Genomic DNA, 14,144 nt, shown 5'->3' on the forward strand with positions numbered 1-14,144 from the left:
ACTTGGAAATCAAACCAGAGACCTTGAAGCTCCTTGAAGAGGGCATAGGTCCAACACTGCACCACATAGGCACAGATAAACACTTTCTCAACAAGACCCCAAAGGTACAACAAATTAAAAGGTGAACAATATGTGGGATTGCATGAAACTGAAGAACTTCTGTTCAGCAAAGGAAACTGTCAAGAACCTAAATCGAGAGCCAACAGAATGGGAGAAGATTTTTGCCACCTACACCACCAATAGAGGACTAATATCTAGACTATAGAGAGAACTCAAGAAACTCAACACTAAAAAACCAAATCATCCAATAACAAAATGGGCAAGAGAACTAAATAGACACTTCACAAAAGAAGAAATTCAAATGGCCAATAAATGCATGAAAAAATGCTCAACATCACTGGAAATCAGAGAGATGCAAATCAAAACTACCCTGAGATTTCACCTAACTACAACTAAAATGGCAATCATTCAAAACACAAACAACAACAGATGCTGGCAAGGATGTAGAGAAGTGGGAACTCTAAAACATTGTTGGTGGGATTGCAAATTAGTCCACCACTTTGGAAAACAGTATGGAGAATCCTCAGAAGAATGGGAACAAATCTACCATTTGATCCAGTAATACCACTTCTGGGTATCCACCCAAAAGAAAGGAAACCAAACTACTAAATAATGCATGTGTATCTATGTTTATAGCTGCACAATTCACCATAGCCAAACTATGGAACCAGCCAAGATGTCCATCAACAGATGAATGGATTACAAAACTGTGGGATATGTACACAATGGAATTTTAGCCATTAAAAAAAAATTCAATTACATTATTTTCAGGGAAATGGATGGAACTGGAGAACATTATGCTAAGTGAGATTAGTTAGTCACAAAAAATAAGAAGCGAGATGCTTTCCCTAATATGTGACGCTAAGGAGAAATGTGTCATAGGAGGGACTCTAGATAAAAATGGAAATCCTATAGAGGAGCAAACAAGACAACCTAAATGAGGGGATGGGAGAGGGGAAGAAGGAAATTCTCTAAAACACACAATATACTTAAACATATCGAAGTCAACCACTAAGCCAAGCAAGGGAAGGAGGGATGGGGAGAGAATGGGGTGGGAATTGGGTAGGAGTTAAATCAGTGATGTGTACATGTATGTACACACAAGTTTTTTTTACCCCAATATGATGTATGAATATAATGTACCAATAAAAAAATTTAAAAAAGAACATGGCCAGGGCCCTCTCCAAAAAAAAAAAAAAAATAGGGCTGGGGTGTAGTTCAAAGTTCAAAGGTAGAATGTCCCTGGGTTCCATCCCCAGTAACACACACACACACACACACACACACACACACACACACACACAAATGAAAAGAAGCCAATGCTTAAAAACATCTTGTTAAATGGAAGGGGAGAGACAACATTATTTTTCTCTACCGACAGTGCCATGTAGCAAGTATAATAAATTCACATTAGTAACAAAAACAGGAAAAGGAGAATTAACCAGGAATTCACAAGACCTCTCTCTCTAAACATCAATGAAGATGATTTAAATAATTTGTTTTGTACTCTTAATAATAAGATTTAATATTATAAAATGTTAATCCTTGCAAGTGAACCTATAAATTCAGTGCAATTCTAATAATTATTATTGCATTTAACAAACTTCTTACACACATGAAAATTTTACTGCAAAAACTTATGTATAGGTTATCCCATTTTAATAAGAAAAAGTAGAAAAGATGGATTTATCCTACCACATACTAAGGCATACTACAACAAAAACCATTTGGCATTAGTGCAAATAGGCAAAAGGGAATGTGGACCAGAGCAGAGCACTCAGAAACAGAAAAAAGACAAAACCCTAACGTGATAAAAGTGCACACGGGCACCAATGAGACAGAAGCAATAGTCTAATAGATGGTATTGAGGAAAATGGCTAAGCCGGGCGTGGTGGTGCATCCTTGTGATCCCAGAGCTCGGGAGGCTGAGTCAGGAGGATCGCGCAGGTTCGAAGCCAGCCTCAGCTACTGAGTGAGGCTCTCAGCAATTTAGTGAGACCCTGTTTCCAAATAAAATATAAAATAGGTCTGAGAGTGTAGACCAGAAAAAGAAAAGCCCCTGGGTTCCACCCTCAGTACCATGAATGAATGAATAAAAGACTAAGCTGGTTGTGGTGGTGCACACTTGTACTTGGGAGTACTTGGGAGGCTGAGATAGGAGGATCACAGGTTTGCAGCCAGCCTCAGCTATTTAGTGAAGCCCTCTGCAACTTAGTAAGACCTTGTTTCAAAATGAAGGATAAAAAAATAGGGCTGGGGGTATAGGTCAGATATTCAACTGCCCATGGGTTCAATCCCCAGTACTACACACACACACACACACACACACACACATACACACACACACACAGACTGGCTAAACATATGGAGGAAAATAAAAGTGGTTTTCCATATAAAATCACATTTATAGGTGGATTCTTCTTCTTCTTTTTTTTTTTTTTTGGTGGTACTGGGGTTCCTGGAAGCCCTTCTACCTCTGGGCTACAGTCCCAGACCTATTATATATATACATACATACATACGTATGTATATATGTATGTATGTATGTATGTATGTGTATATATATATATGTGTATATATATGTGTGTGTATATATATATATATATATATATATATATATATATATATATATATATGAAACAGGGTCTCTTAAGCCAGCGAGGCTGGCTTCGAACCAGCGGGATCCTCCTGTCTCTGTCTCCCAAGCGCGGGGATTACAAGCGTGCACCACCACGCCCAGTTATAGGTGGAATCTAAGTGGACTGAAGACCTAACTGTAAAAGGCAAAACCATATACTGCATAGAAGAAAATATAGGGTAATATCACTGTGACTCAGAAACAAGGACTTCTTAAAACTCCAAAGCACAAAATTTAAGGCAAAAATTGAAGAATTTGATAATGTCAAAATTAAGAATGTTGTTCAACAAAGCATATTATGGATAAAGTTCACTTGAATGCTACAAAATAGGAAAATATCTTTATGTCTAAAGTGAATACAAGGTTAATATCTAGAATTATCAAGAAATTCCTGCTAATCAAAAGGAAAATACCAACTCCAGTAGAAAAATGGGCAACGGTATGAATAGTCAGTTCATAGGAAAACCCAAAAGCAAAGAAAAATTTAATGAAATGCTCAAATTCCATAGTAGTTAGAGAAACATAAAGTTAAGTAACAAGATATCATTATACCAATTAATCTGATAAAAGTTAAATAGTAACATCATGCTGATGGGGGTGTGAGCACGTAGTAACCTTCACGTGCAGCAGGTGGTTGTGCAACAGATGGTTGTGCAAACTGGTCACTCTGAAGAGGAACCTGGCACTACTGGTATCATCTAGGTGCATGCATACTCCGCTATAACATCTTTTCTCCTAGGTAAGTATCCTATAGACATCCTCATAGAGGAACATGATTTTAAAAATAAGCATATATATGTTTTGCATTAAAATGATTCATGGATTCTAAGAGAAAGGGCAAGTGAATAATAATACATGAGAAGTGGCCCTATATAGTTCAATAACGGCACGTGTAAGCTAATGTGGTGAGGTGGGAATGGTGTATTGATGGGTGGGGGAGCTGGTCCCAAACATGTGGGCAAAATTTTTGAGTTACAAGATGAAAAAAAGATCTTTAAGCATTCCAGCTGAGAGAAGAAACAGTTAAGTATGCAAGGGAAAAAGGAGACTGGTCCAGATATCTCTCCAAGTTTAAATGGCAAAAGAGTTTTGATGATAAAATAATTTTGATTTTGGGCAGCCAGATAAGTTTTCCATGTGTGCAAGGCAACAAACATTTTAAGACATGCAGAGATGCTCAAAAGATACCATCTACGAACATTCCTTCAATCAGATAAAACACTCAGTGAATTTTAAAAGCCACGAAAGGCAGAGCTTATCCTGATATGTAAAACATAATCTTACCTTTTGTAGAAAGAGGACAATCCTTACAAGCATCTGGGCACGGAGTTCTTCCAAGGTAAACAAGGTACGGGGTGTTCGAATGAAAATCTTGGTCTTCCCATAAGCTACATCATCCTGAAAGCCACATTGTTCTATCAATTTCTTGACAGCCTCTTTGTCTGAAGGGAGGTCATGGTTGGGCCAGGTGAACTCAGAGATCATCTTATACCTGGGTGAGTAAGAAACAGTACACAGATGAAGGGAGAAAAACCACATGGTCATCTCAATGGAAAAGCTATCCAATAGAATTCAAGACGATTTACAGAAGACAAAGCAAAACCTTCTTAGGTTAGTAGAAGTGACTTTCATAGCTGGGCTGGTGATGCATGTCTGTAATCCCGGTACTTGGGAGGCTGAAACAGTAGGATTGCAGGTTTAAGGCCACCCTCAACAACAACAACAAAAAAAAAGCAAAGCACTCAGCAAATTAGAAAAACTCTGTTTCAAAAAAAAAATTTGCCAGGCATGGTGACATATTTCTGTAATCCTACTACATGGGAGGCTGAGGCAGAAGGATTACAGGTTCAGAGCCAGCTTCAGCAATTAATGAGACCCTGTTTAAAAATAAATAAATCAGGGGTGGGGATATAACTTAGAGGTAGATTGCCCCTGGGTTCAATCACCAACACCTCAATACCAAATAAAAGAAAAAGGTCTTTGATAAAATGAAACACTTCTGCATAACAAGGCTTACTGAACGAGAAATAGAAGGGATTTTCTTAATCTAACAAAGGATATTTACCAAAATTTATAGCAAACATCTGCAAATGGACAACCTTGGACACGTTCTCTTCACTAACAAATTTAAGACAAGGGTTCTGCTCAACATTGTTCTGGAGATCAGTAAACATGTTGGCAAATGAGTATGCAAGGAACAGAACCTACGTGCATATGAATATGATTCTCTCCAAAGGAAATCAAGCAGATCTTAGATGCGCTCTGATAGCTAAAAGAAACTCAGCTATGATAAGATCACTATGCAAACAACAACTTCATTTCTATACACAAGCAGCTCAGAGTTGCTCTCCGTAAGACAGCTCACCACACACCAGAAGTCACGAAGTCATGACCTTTTGTAACTCTACTCACAGGTGACATCCCGATACTTTTACCATATTCCACTATGTGAGCAGCAATCACTGGGCCAGCAGCCCACACTCCAGGGTATTACATATGGCACAAACATGGCAAGCATTTTAGAATCCTGCCTGTTACAGTGACCCCTGTCCCATGCCAAGTTGCTTAATATGTGTAATAAAATGAAATAACTTTTCCTTATAGTGCATCTTAATTTTTATGTCATTATGTGAATGGCTTTCTTCGCACGTGGGTTACTGAGCAATTTTCTGATGTTTTTCTTCTATTACTTCCATATTTTCATTTTTTATATTTAGATTTCTGATCCATTTGGAGTCTCTTTTGGTAGAGTGTGAAGGATGGATCGAATGTTACTGCTTGATAAATAGCTCTCCAGTTGTTCCAACATGGTTTAAAGTCCATCTTTGGCCCTGTGGTTTAACATGCCATCTTTACTGTAAGCTAAATTACCATGTGTGCTCCGCTTTATTTCTGGACTTTCTGGTCTGCTTCATCGCTGTCTGTCCATCTGTGCATTCCTCCCACATGGTTTTCATTACAGAGGCTATAAGTACATTTTAATGTTTTTCTTTTAAAAAGGTCTTTTTTTTTTTAGCTATTCTAACATGCTTATTTTCCCATATGAACTTTGGAGTCAGGTTTTACAGATCCAGGAAAAAAACAGAATGCAGAAAATAAAGGTAAAAAAAACTAACCTCTCCAAACCCCTTGATAGCAGTTTTATTGAGTTTGCCTATTAAATATACTTATGATGTTGAGTGGTCCTATTCAAGAGCAAAGGATGTCTTCCTGGTTTTTCAGGAGTCTTTAAGGTTTTCCTTACAGGATCAGCCAGTCTCAGAAAGTGAAACATCATACACAGAGGTTAGAGAGAAATGGGAAACTAGAGAGACTCCAGAGAGTGGAGAGAGACTCCACTGGAGTGACGGAGGGGTTCAGGGGAGGGGGGCACTTGATGAAGGAAACACTTCAAATAATGCTACGTACATCTATGAAATTATCAATGCCAATCTCATTATCACGTACGGGGAAGGGGAGGGAGCGGAGTGGGCTGGGCTGGGGCGGGGGAAGCTCACCAAATGCTGTGCATGCATGTTTCTATCGTTGAACCTCACGGTGATGTATAATTGTACTGCACTGATAAAAGTATATTAACAAAGCTTTCCTCACATGGGTTTTCATAATTTTTGTTAAGATAGTAAATATCTAAGCAGTATCTGATGCAGATAATTTGTTCCCTTCTTGACAGTTCACTCTTTTTCTATTTTCCATAACAGCACACTCCCCTTGGTCTCCTCTAGCTCTGGAGATAGTCCTTCTCTGTCTCAATTTGAGGCTTTTCTACTGTAACCCCCATGATGGAGGGCCCCAGGGCTCAGCTCAGGGTCTCAGTGTACTTTCTTCACATCACCTTTTCTAGCCTATGGAATTTAAATAATACATTGGAAACATAAATATGTAAAAATTTTAAGGTGTAAAATTATGAAAATACAAAATATATTATTAATCCATAAACGCATGATTCCTAGCCTCACCCTCAGTACGCATGATTCCTAGCCTCACCCTCAGTTCTGAGCTTTAGACTCGTAGACCCAGTGCCTAGACAGGTCTGGAAGGTGTTTTAAACTTTGCCAGTCTTCCCTATCTCAAGCCACCCAGTTACTAAACCCGGAATCCCAGGGATATTTTTACTCCTTTTCTATGATATCTTTACACTAATCTATCATCAAATCTGATTAATTCCATTTTCAAAAATATGTTTTATTTATTTTAGTACTGAAGATGGAACCCTGGGGCAATCTACCTCTGAGCTACACCCACAGCTCTTTTTATTTTGAAACAGGGTCTAAATTTTTGAGGCTGCCCTCAACCCTGTGATCTTCCTGCCTCAGCCTCCCAAGAACTGGGATTACAAATGAGTACCACTGCCCCTGACACCAAAATATATTTTAAATCCAGTAATTCTCATTGTGACCACTGCAGTTCTAATGTGAGCCCCTCTGGCTGACTGCACAGACCTGCAAGTTGTTCTCCTTTTCCTTTCCCAGCTGTGCTCAGGCAGCAGGCACTGTCCTTTCTTTCCTAAAAGCCTCCGAGTCCATGGGGCTCCCTCCTTGCCCTGGTCTTTGCCTAGGCAGTCCTACTGTTTCCAATACATTTTCCCGAGCCCTCAAAAGGCGGGCTCCTTCTCACCTGTCTTTCCTTCCCTGACCTACATCAGTGTTCGCCACGCTCTGATCCCCTGGGCCTCTTAAAGGTAACTCTTTTTGTGTTTTCACCACCCCAACACCATTCATGGCAATCTAATCATAGGAACTTGTGGGCTTATCGATTTGATGTGCCATGAAGGCAGAAGGCTCTATCATCTGCCTCTCATGTTGCCCACCCACTATGAGGCAATAGATATTTGCAGAATCAGTTTTGAAACCTTTTCACTCTGCTAGACAGAGACAGACATCAAAATGAAGAAGATTTAATATGAAGACAAAAGGAACACCACACAGTCTCTCATGCAAAAGAGACAGTGACATCAGACACCTCTCGGGTTTGCTATAACCTGGAGTGAGGGTCACGGTTAGGCCCTGGTGTGGCTGGCGATGGCGGAGGTCCTGGGCACACCGTGGGATCTGGACATGCTCCACTGCGGCTGGCACTGCGCAGCTCGGGGTAGGGGCAGAGGCGCTCGGTCCCCCTTCCTGCCTCCAAGGCCAGGACCCCAGTTCTCTGGCAAACCAGCAGCCTGAACTCGCTAATGAAAAAGGCGAACTCATCTGCTTTTTGACAGCCTGTCTGACCTCCCTAAAGGACTTTATTTAGCAGCTTTTAAGGTTATCGGTATGCTTCAAATCCCGTCTCTGTGCATTCAATAGAAGAAGTGAAAATGAAGGGAAGTGACAAGTGGAAATTTAGGCTCAAACCTAGAATGCTCACAAACGCCTTTCAAAATTTTGAAGCAAAAACCTACTATGGAAAGTATTATTTTTCTCTTATCATCGTTGAAAACTGATATATCACACACCTTCTACCTCCCCCCTCCCCCATGTTCTACCATCAATTACTACAGTCAGTATGATAAAATAAAGGGGCAATTCCTTAATTTAGGCAAACTCATTTTATCTTATTTATTTTTTGTGTGGTGCTAGGGATTGAAGCCAGAAGCATTCTGCCTCTGAGATACAGCCCCATGCCTTTTTGTTTGTTTGTTTTTGAAACAGGGTATTGTTAGGATGGTTAGAGTCTGGCTACTTGCTGAGGCTGTCTGTCCTTGAACCTGTGGTCCTCCTGTCTCAGCTTCTCAAGTACAAGGTTTACAAGTGTGTCACCAAGCCCAGCTTTATTTTTATTTTTATTTTTTTGTGGTATGAGAAACCCAGAGGCATTCTACTTCTGAGCTATACCCCTAGCCATTTTTATTTATTTTTTTTATGCTGAAACAGAGTTTCAACTAAGTTGCTAAAGGTCTGAGTAAACTGCTGAGGCTGACCTTGAACCTGTGACTGTCCTGTCTCTGCCACCATGCCTGGCTAATACTCTCAGGTGTTGGGAGTGTCAAGTCCCAGGAGAAAAGAGGGAGCCCAGCACTTGACTTGCTCTTTGACACAATGAAAGCTTAGGTCTCCACCATGCCAAGGCAGGTCAAATCGCATCCAGAGGCTCCTGTCCTGGGAGATGGGCGGGTCCTCGGGAAGAGCAGTTGAGGAGGACCCTGTGTGTGGATCTCGACTCAGCAATGTGATCTCCAGTGAACCAGTCGATTTCCTGTAGCTCCTGTCTCCTCTCCTTAATGCAAAAGAAGGCTGGTAACAGGAGCCTTGTCTGCCTCCCAGAGTCATGATAAGGATGAAATGTCAGCAAATCAGGTTGCTAAAAAAAAAAAAAAGTAAGCCGGGTGTGGTGGTGTACACTTGCAATCCCAGTACTTGGGAGGCTGAGACAGGAGGATTGCAGGTTCACAGTCAGCCTCAGCTACTTAGTGAGGCCCTCCACAACTTAGTGAGACCTTGTTACAAAGAATTAAAAAATAGGGCTGGGGGTATAGCTCGGAGGTAGCATGCCCCTGTGTTCAATCCACAGTAATGCCAAAAAAAAAAAAAAAGAAAGAAAGAAAAAAAAGGGTTCCACCCTTTTCAGTGAAGATACATGACAGCCAAGCTTTATAACTGAAAATAGGGCTTAACTTTACAGCACCCAGCAGAAGCAATCATGGGTACATCTCAGGAGAAGAAGAAGCTGCTGCTTAGTTACCTCTGGGCAGCCAAACACACAGAGAAGTTTCTGTGTGGGATTACAGGCATGCATCACCATGCCCAGCAGGCAAACTCATTTTATATGAAGCAGAAGATAAATCCAGTCTGCAGAGAAAGAATAGCCTGTTTTCCTCTGGTCTTGTCCAGCACCTTCCAGATGAGTCCAGAAATGCATTCATCTCCATATAAATAGCCATCTTTTAAAGCGTAAGTTTATATGTTTATTGTGATTATTACATCTCAATTTGTACAACCTCTTATCTTTTCTATTAGGTGTGCTTTCTTGTTGCTCTTTTTCCTCTTGGATAGATAGAGCTTTCCTTATTCCAGTTTCTCCTTCAATTTTATAGTCATATATTCAATGGTGAGCCAATGCACTTTCTTTCTTCCTTCTTGCAGTGCTAGGGATGGAACACAGGGCCTTGCGCATGCGAGGCAAGTTCTCCTCTCCCTGTGCTCCCACCACTAAGCCGCTCTCCCATCCCCTAAAGGACGTTAAAGGTCGCATGCTCCAGAGCCAACTGCCTGAGTTCACACGAGGCTCCTGCGCTACTTAGCTGTGTGACGTGGGGCAAGTTTCTTATCCTTTCTGTGTCTCAGTTTCTTCATCCAAATAAAATAAGGGTAACATGCTTGGCTCGTGTGGTTGTCAGTATCTGTGACTTACCACATGTACAATGCTTAAAATGGTGCCTGGTATATACAGTGAGCATTTCAAAATGTTAGTGACGATTATAATTCTCTTGGAAATTCCAAAATTTAGAAATTATTTTTTCCTGTTTAATCATTACCTATATAACAGGACAAAAGTCTTTACTTATCTTTACTTTTTTTTTTTTTTTTTTTTTTTTTTTTTTTTTTAGTACTAAGGATGGAACCCAGGGGCATCCTTTCTGTGAGCTACATCCCTAGCCCTATTTTTTATTCTTTATTTTGAAATAGGGTCTCACTAAGTTGCAAAGGGCCTCACTAAGTAGCTGAGGCTGTCCTTGAACCAAGATCCTCCTGTCTCAGCCTCCCAAATGTGGGATTACAAGCGTGCGCCACCATGCCTGGCTTACTCTACCTCTTAATCCCATTTTAGCTCCATATTATTACTAAAATCTTTCCCCCATATACTTTTTATGAACACTTTTATAGATTTCACAAAAATTGCTTATTTACTTGTTCTTTACTGCATTTCTGCACCCCATATTTCCCTTCTCCATTCATCTTTTTTTTTGCCAAATTTACACACTCCAGAAGATTTTTCAGAGTGTGTCTATGAATAATAAACTTTTGATTGTGTCTATGTTTTTTTAATTATTTTTTTGGTGGTACTGGGGTTCCTGGAAACCCTTCTACCCCCGGGCTACACTCCTAGATACATACATACATACATATATATATATACATATATATATACATATATATATATACATATATACATATACATATATATATATTATTTTTTTTTTTTAAATTCGGAAGCAGGGTCTCTTAAACCTGGCTTCGAACCTGCGCGATCCTCCTGTCTCCTCTTCCCAAGCGCAGGGATTACAAGTGTGCACCATCACGCCCAGTGTGTCTGTTTTGTTTTTTTTTAAACTTAGAATCTCGAATGGCTGCTGGGCGTGGAGTACCACGCCGAACAGAAACTTTAATTTCTTTGCCATGGCCATGCTGCTCTGTTGTCTACTTGATTAGATGAATGAGACTTATGCATTCCTTTCAGTTGAGGGAGTCCTGGCCATGGTCTGTTTGACTAGTGCGACTACTGCATCTCTCTGTTCTCTCCTCCTGGCACTTCTCTCTGATGGGCTCTAATATCCTTGTGGCTCTCTGGTTCTTCTCCTGGCCACTATGGTGACCTCCTGGTGTTGTAGCTACGGTAGGCAAGCAGGGATTCTAAAAGGCTACCGGAGCCTCGAACCCCAGTCTTCACTTACAGCTGTGACACTGGTCTTGTCTACCTTCATGTTTACAACTGGGACACTTCTAGGTCTTCAAGTCTACCTTATATCATATTCAGGGGTGACTGAGAATCCTGGATTCCATATCTTGGCTGTGCATTTACTTAGTTTTAAAAACACATACTTTGAATTATTCTGGGGGATATTGTGCAGCGGGAATGAAATATTTAAGCTTGTACCACCAAAGCTACCATATTTGAATTCAGGTTCTTTTTAATCTTTCGATTTATTTTTACATCACTTTCAGAGAACATACTCTAATCCCTACCACATATTATCCAGACACACCAACATCTTTTGGGTTGGAAGTAAAATAGTTCAAAAGGGGACTAACAGTAGGCAAAGATACGCCCTTGCACACTTCCTGCCCCTTCCACACCAAGCTCGCTTGCTGTCTACCTACGTCAACTACTCGCGTGGCTTCTACAGTACGTCATGGTCACGTTTCCCGTTCAGCCTGCCATAGAGGGGCCTGTTCCAGTGCTATTAATTCTATATTTCACTTCCGCTGACTTTCTACAGGTGAGAACACAAAAACAAACCCTATGATCAGTTGTTAGAACTTTCCAGGCAACAATGGGCTAGAAATCTCTCTAGTAGTATAATGTGACACTGTTTGAAATAAAAGCTCAGAACACATCTCTTTTTGTGAAAATATTTCTACTACATAGACTTAGTAAAGAAGAAAAATCAATTTTAAAGATCGGTGTGATTTCAATGGGAAAAATGGTCAGTTTTGAGCATAACCTTTTTATTAAGGTAAAATTAAATCCCAGTTTTCCAGGCTATTTTGCCATAAAATTGTATTCACAGCAAGTAAGAATACCCATTTGATGCAATCTCTTATTTCTGCACCCAAGTCACTAATACTAGTGGAGAAACCCTGGCCATGCTAGGTGGCCTCAGCTCCTGTTTAGAACCTCAAATCTCAAATGGGCACTCACCCCATTCTTATGGTAATCCTATTAAATCTATGCCTTCTCACTCTCCCAAATGAGCATTCTCATTTCCCCTCAAGCCTCTTAGGCCACCTCTTGTAACCCCTGCTCTCAGCTCATGACAGTGCCTCCCATTTCATGGAAGAAACAGAAGACATCAGATAGGAACATGTCCATCTTTGCGCCTGCACCGTGTTCTCCGCCCGGGTCCTGCTTCTGAGGACGCGGTGCCCTGCACCTGTCTCAGGCTCACAAACCTGCTACTGCTCTTGGGACTCCATCTCTGCTTGTCATTTCAAGGATGTCATTACCACAATTATCTCTCTTTCTCTTCTGCATCCTGGGTTTTCTCCTCTGCCCTGAATCATCCCTACCTGCAAACACGTTCTAGCACCTCCAGACCTCACGTCCTTTTCCAGCTGTGCGCCGTGCACAACAAAACCTTTTGAGCTGTTTTAGGCATCTGCCTCCTGGCTCCCTTCTCCATCCTGCTCAGGCCAGGCCTCGCCCACTTTCTCCTCTGCTCGCTAGCGGTGGGGCTTCTGCCTTTCCTACTCGGCTGCATGTCAGTGTTTAATATGGTGACCTCGTCTCTTCTTGAAATGCCACTGTCTCTTGGCTTCTGTGACACAAGCCTCTTCTGGTTTCCTCCCACCATATCAGTTGCTCCTTTTCTTCTCCTTGCCGATTCCTCCGTGCGATACCGCAAAGCTAAATACCGTCACAGACCTCCTCCTTTCCTCTACCCAGCCCCGAGGCTTTCTATGTAATCTGTACTCTAAAGACTCCAAAACCTCTCATTTGCAGCCTGATTTCTTTCCAGAACTCTGGGTATGCATATTCAACAGCTTACTTAATATTCCCACCTACATGTTTGGCAGGCATTGCAAAGTTAACACAGTTAGAGAATAATCTTAGTTCCTTTCTTGCTTTGGCTCCATGTCCTCTCTTCCAACTTTTTACCTGATTTCACCTCAGCAAAGGACGTCATGCTTACTCAGAGGCTCAAGCCCCAATCTGGCCATCTTTGTGACTCACCACTCTGTCTCATTTCAGCTAATATATCCACGAACAAGTCTTGTCAATTTTTACCTCCCTGACACATCCTGAATCTGCCTGCTACTTCCATGTCTACAACAGCACTTGTGGAAGGTGCCCTCTTCAGTCAAGCTTTCTTGGGTCCCTGCAACAGCATCCCTGCACATCTCCTTGCTTATACGGCACGCACAGTGTCCCCTGAGCGCATCAATGGTCCTGCCACGCCATGCTCCAAGTGCACCAGTGGTTTCTGTCATACTTCTTTAAGTTTACATGGTTCAGTTTGATTACAAAGTTTGACAAGATGTGGTCCCTGTCCAATCTCACACCACACCCCATCACTCAGCATCCTCCAACCACAGCGACTACATCAGGTACCTACAGTGCCACATCAGGACCGCAACAGAGCCTTTCCCCTGGCTGCTCCTGTCTTCTCTGATCTCCGCACCCCTGGCTCTTCCCTGTGATTGTTACCTCCTTAGGGACTCTTCTTAGATTGTGCAAACAATCTAAGGTGCTAGAATTTTCTGCACTTTTCTGTTTTATATTTTGTGCATTTATTTATTATTCTTTTTGTGAAATCTGTAGTCTAGCATGTAGAAAATGTTGAATATATATATTTCAAAGTAAATAAATAGCCAGGTATGGTGGCACATGCGTGTAATCGCAGTACTTGGGAAGCTAAGACAGGAGGATTGCAGCTTTGCAGCCTCAGAAACTTAGCCAGGCCCTCAGCAACTCAGTGAGACCCTATTTCAAAAAAATATAAAGATTAAAAACATAGGACTGGGGTGTAGATGGGGGGCAGAATGCCCCTGGGTTCCATCCCCAGTACTGCAAAAAGAGAGAG

At 41.3% G+C, this 14,144-nt stretch overlaps 1 protein-coding gene across 1 annotated transcript in view; it reads right to left on the minus strand.

Annotated features, from left to right (window-relative positions):
• The window catches only part of MYO1D (myosin ID), a gene marked incomplete at both ends in the record, with an annotated part of 391,969 nt that overhangs the window by 217,856 nt on the left and 159,969 nt on the right, over window positions 1-14,144 (minus strand). The window contains one exon of the mRNA XM_080713600.1: window positions 3,983-4,190. Coding sequence (XP_080569726.1) covers window positions 3,983-4,190 — 208 coding nt within the window. The remainder of the gene's footprint in view (window positions 1-3,982; window positions 4,191-14,144) is intronic.

This window comes from Muscardinus avellanarius (genome assembly GCF_963383645.1).
Source record: "Muscardinus avellanarius genome assembly, chromosome: 16".
Classification (NCBI taxonomy): Eukaryota; Metazoa; Chordata; class Mammalia; order Rodentia; family Gliridae; genus Muscardinus; species Muscardinus avellanarius.